Source organism: Acomys minous (genome assembly GCF_964271855.1).
Source record: "Acomys minous genome assembly, chromosome: 5".
NCBI classification, from domain to species: Eukaryota; Metazoa; Chordata; class Mammalia; order Rodentia; family Muridae; genus Acomys; species Acomys minous.
The window spans coordinates 82,364,824-82,370,370 of record NC_140494.1 but is presented as its reverse complement, the minus strand read 5'-3'; the positions used below and the strand labels follow the sequence as shown (position 1 = coordinate 82,370,370).

At 38.4% G+C, this 5,547-nt stretch overlaps 1 protein-coding gene across 1 annotated transcript; it reads left to right on the top strand.

Annotated features, from left to right (window-relative positions):
* Window positions 1-4,095: 4,095 nt before the first annotated feature.
* Window positions 4,096-5,034, top strand: LOC311598401 (olfactory receptor 7G2-like; the record flags this gene model as incomplete). Its single annotated transcript, XM_084783457.1, has 1 exon — window positions 4,096-5,034. One exon carries the CDS (start codon window positions 4,096-4,098, stop codon window positions 5,032-5,034), a length of 939 nt encoding a protein of 312 aa, XP_084639583.1.
* Between the last annotated feature and the right edge of the window lie 513 nt (window positions 5,035-5,547).

Below are 5,547 nucleotides of genomic sequence, written 5' to 3'. Positions count from 1 at the left end.
AACTGTGGTACAAGATGTGGCTGAGGGTCATGTGTGGTTAAGTGATCCTGATGTTCCTTGAGTCTAGGTTGATGGCCAAAACCTATGTTACCATATAATGCCATTTAGATAACCATACTCTATGCTGCAGCCAGAAGGCATATTGATGTGTGTTGGCAGTGCTGCTGCCATGGGCCATTTGAATGAATAGTCAGTGCTGCCATCTGAGGCCATGGTGATGTCCATAGTCCTACTACAGCTGGATTCTGTGGTGATGACCTTACCCATGTTAACAGTGGAGGCTAAGTGGATGATGATGATCTGTGCTGCATCTTAAAACAATGTTGATATTTTTAGGTCATCACTGCCACTAGGGTATGTTGATGTTAGTGGACTGTGCTGCCACCAGCTGCTAGGGTGGTATCCTTGTTCATTATGCCACCAAGGGCCATGTCTGGTTTTAAAGTCCTCCTGTAGCAGGGCATCTGTGTTGATGTCCCTGGACTACATTACTACCAAATGCTAGACAGGTCTTTGTTTACTTCACTGCTGCCTGATGACATGTTGATGTCTGCCAGCTGTCCTACCACAAGGGTTGATTTTGATGCAAGAGTCCCGTGCCTGTAACCTAGTGTCATGGTCATGATTATTTCTGGGTCTGTTCTGCTTCTGAAAGCTATGACCTGGCCCAAAGTCCTGGTGCAGCTTGAGTCTGTGTTAATATCTGTAGCAATTTTCTCATACCAAAGGTCATGTAGATGTCCAAGGGCTCTGTGGTTACCAGGGGGCATATTGACCTGAGTGGCCTGTACTGACACCTGAGGTGATGGTGATGTCTGTGGTCCAGTCTACCTATGGTACCCTGATTTGTTCTGTGTTCCTACTGCAGCTTGGTGCCATGCTGGTGGTCTGATCTGTCAACAAATCCTGTGGAAGATGATAATATGTGTTCCTATTAACTGAAAGGAGATAAGAAGCTACCTTGACAATGATATCAATGACTACAGGTGTTCAGTTGAATAAGAAGGATGTGGTTGGCTTCTCTGACAGCCCCTAACCCCAATCCTAGCCTCCCAAATGTAACAGCATAAACAGGAAGACATTGAAAAGAGCTCTTAAGAAGTATGGTGTGAATGCTAAAGTGTAGCTCTCTATAACTGATGGCTTCTGGCAGGGATGTGAGGGTGGAACATCTCTGTTCTATTTAAGGAGCAGGACACTGCAAGTTTGGCCGTGTTCCAGTGATGATATAGAAATCACAAAATGGACTTTTTTTCTGATCCTGCTAAGGAAACCACAAGAATTGGAGTGAAGACATGGAAGTAATGGAAAAGTGAGTGAGATCAGGCAGTATGATGGGAAATTCTCCAAGAATCAATACAAATATTATCTTGTGAAAAGAAGTAGGATAAACCAATACATAAAACAAAGTATTCTTTCACCAAGTCAACTCTAAAATGCTAAAATGGTGGCTAACAGTTTTAAAATAGATCACTAATATATTGTAAACTTCTAACTACCCATCATTTATCTAGATAGGTATAAAGACAATATGTAAATCGAGTCTAGATATGTGGACTTGTGCTCAGTGTTTGTATAAGTTATCCTAACACAGAAAATATCTGAGAAAAACAAAGAAATAATGTAAAATTTTTGACTGTAGTTTCAGAGAGTTCAGTCTGTGACTGCATAGCCCCATGTGCTTAAGAACAATATTATTGTTGCAGGACAATGTGGCCAAGGAAAAACATTACACATTGGTTTTCTATGCCATATATGTGAAATTAGGATGATACAATAAGCAGAGAGAATAAGGTGTCACTCAACTGGTCTCCAGAGTAAGAGAACTATCTACTTTAAATGCTACTTGCTTAGCACAAGAGGCATTGGGGGAATTAGAACAACAGTGAAGTAAATAAAGATACTAATGAGGAGCTTTGCTATTTATCACCCATGAGATATGAAACGGTGTAATTTAGAGTGCCATATAATTTTAAAGCATATTACATACACTTTCAGATCCAGGAGCCCTCGGATCTTTTAAGGTGGCAATTTCTAAAGATACATATTCCGTATTTATTATTCAGGTGAGCTTTAAAAACTAAGGCAGTCTTGTCTGGTAGGCAGTGGCACAGATGAGGGAAAGACACTCTCCTACTAACCCTCATCTGTCACCTCTGACCATCTATGTCAGGTAGAGCCAGGGGGATCCAGGGGTTATGAGAGTGGGAAAAGTGGCCATGTCCTTTACTAGCAGAAACATTCCAGAGAGGGAGAGAGCCCTGTACATCACATGGACAGCATGTCCAAGCTGTCCATGGTTGAAGGGGTTGCAGGTGAGCTGGCTCTGAGTGATTGAGAGTGTGGGAGCCAGAAGGCTGCCCATTTATTTTTTAACCTTTTTAAAATTTACAATTTTTAAAATTTTTGTTTATATATATATACTTTTATATTATTACACACACATACAATAAATTACATACAGCAAGAAGAAGCACAAAAATTCAGGAATTATATTAATGCTACATTCATATTGTTTTGGCTAATTTTATTTGGCAACCTTGAGGAAAACATCATTCCTATCTTGGTGAGTGTAAAATTCTTAATGTAAAAAATATATTTAACTTATCTCATCTCTATCAAATTAAAACATCTATCCAGACCTAGAAACATCTTAATCCCTAAACAACTAAGCTTAATTATAACTCTAAACTATCTTGTCTTCAACTCCATATGAGACTTGAAAAGTAATAAAATTAAATACGTGAATAAAGGAGAAGTGCTGGTTAGCTGATTCAACAATGAGAAAATAACAGAGACAGTTTTCTGCCTCACCAGTCACCCAAACTCTGTATAACTTTGGAGCAACATCTTCAGCTTTCTGGCCCAATATATCTGACAGACGTATTTGTGAGGCAGGAACTATTGAGGACCTACTTACCCTGTCTTGGCAGAGTTTGGCTGTCAACTCTGCCTGCTTCCAAGCTTGCTCATTATTAGGCATAATTTTGTCTGTGGCCAAAATGAGGACATTTTGCCCTATGGCTTGTTTGTCACATTTGAAGCCATCTCTATAAGGAGGTTCTTAGATGTTCATCATCTTCTTTGAGGTAGGCTGGGTGTTTCTAGGAGTGAACATGTCTTACTGTCAGTGAAGCTTTGAAATAGTAAAAAAAAAATTTAAGTGTCAAATTTTGTAAACCTCAGAGACCTGCAGGCAGAAAATTTCTGGTACCTCTTAAGCCTGGATCCAGGGCTGTGAATTTGCCTTCCACAACATCTACCTCATTGATGAGTTGCTGGTGCAGTGTAGGAAGGGGCCTGTCCTTCAAATCAAACTACAAGATCTCGATGACACAGGGCAGCAAGAGGATATCAAAGAGGAATCTCAGTGAGGTTCCACTATTGGTAGAGTAGCATAATCCAGAGGCCTTGTAGAAGACCAATGAGTCACTGAAAAAAACATTTTCAAGGAAAGAAATGTGGAAAAAATGAAATATTGTGGGACACACTGTGACACATTACAGCTTCTACAATGATATTTTCTTTCTCAGTTGGCCAGGAGATTGCAAGGGTGAGATATAGATATGAGATAAGGAAGATATTGGTGAAGTTGAGGTGCATAATGTAAAATTTACAAAGAAGCAATAAGAAGGTTTTAACAAATTAAGGCAAATATTCAATATTTTCATGATGAATGACAGAACTAAGAAAGTGAACAATGAAGAGTACAATGTAAAAGAAACTTCTCTTGATTTGTATTCTCTGTCAAATAATCACATGAATTTAAGTCAATATTACCAAAGGTTTCATATGCTAAGTTTCATATTCTAGACAACTACAGGTCTGATTTTTCACCAATGGAAAATATCCTCCTCAATAAAGATTTTTCTTGAAAATATTACAGTGGGGTTTTTTGAGTTTTCCCAGTGAATACTTTAAGATTATTACCAGCATGAGGGACATATGAAGTAGAATATATGTTTTTGTAAGCAGAGTATGATGATAATCAATGTTATTCTATTTTTTTCTAGATGATACTTAAGTGATATTGTCACAGATTTTGGTGAATTCAATGTTATTTTTAATTTATCCTTTTCAAAGTTCACACCAAATATGGAACTGAAAAACCGAACAGCAGTTTCTGAATTCCATCTGCTTGGACTGACAGATAATCACAAACTGCTGCCTCTCATCTTCACCATGTTCCTCTGCATGTATCTCACCACAGTTCTGGGAAACCTGCTTATCATCATGGCCATCAGCTCAGGCTCCCAACTGCACACTCCCATGTACTTCTTCCTCTCTATTCTCTCCATTAATGACATCTGTTACAGCACAGTGACGATACCCAAAATGCTGGTGAACATCCAAGCAGAGGATGACAGCATAAGTTACATAGAATGTCTCTGCCAAATCTTCTTTTTTTCAGTATTTTGTGCCATGGAAAATTTTATACTGGCTGTGATGGCCTATGACCGCTATGTGGCCATTTGCAAACCCCTGAGGTACACTGTCATCATGAACCCTATTTGCTGTGCCTTGATGGTTCTAGTATCCTTTTTCCTTAGTGTTATGGATGCCTTACTTCACAGTCTGATGGTTTTGAGACTTTCTTTCTGCACAGACCTAGAAATCCCACAATTTTTCTGTGAGCTGGCTCAGGTTATTAAGATTGCCTGTTCTGATACTTTTCTTAATAATTTCTTTATATTTGCTGCAGCTGTTGTATTTGCAGGTGGTCCTATCTGTGGAATTGTTTTTTCATATATTTACATTGTGTCCTCAGTCTTGAGAATGCCATCTTCTGGAGGAAGGCACAGAGCTTTTTCTACTTGTGCATCACATCTGTCTGTTGTTTCCTTGTTTTATGGGACAGGTTTGGGGGTGTGCATCAGTTCTGCAATGACAAATTCTCTTAGGAGCACAGCAATGGCTTCTGTGATGTATAGTGCACTTCCTCCTTTGCTGAACCCCTTCATATATAGCATAAGAAATAGAGAAATGAATGAAACCTTGAGAAAACTTGCTGGTAGACTCTCTTACCATGTTTGATGTATCCTGTGATATTCATGTGGCATTTTAGAGAAATTCAAGTTAATAAGAAAATTTTATAGTGAAAGTCCTCCCCTTTCTTGCAGTGATGAAAGTGACATCAATGTGTGATGACTTTGTGTACTTCAACTCATGTTTAGGTTTGCTTACCTTAAATTGTCTTGATAAATCCCTATCTTTATGTTAATTCTTAGAGCAGTTGCTTCATCCACAATACCCAGAAAGGCATTCTAAAATTATATTCATCAAGGTGTTATATTTTCTCTGTTGATTTACAAAAACTAGTTACAGTTGATACCCTTTACATAGTATGGATACCATTGAAACAAAACTGAATCTGTGTTGTGGTATTATTGTTGACAAGAGAATTTTAACTTATTTCCTAGATTCTGAGCAACTTTTTAGATGTGGACTGATAATCTGTTTACTTCATTAGAAGTATCAGCTATTTCGAAGCTTTGTACTTTAAATGATGAGTGAAAGGGCCTTCAGTAAAAGTGTAAATCAAAGTGT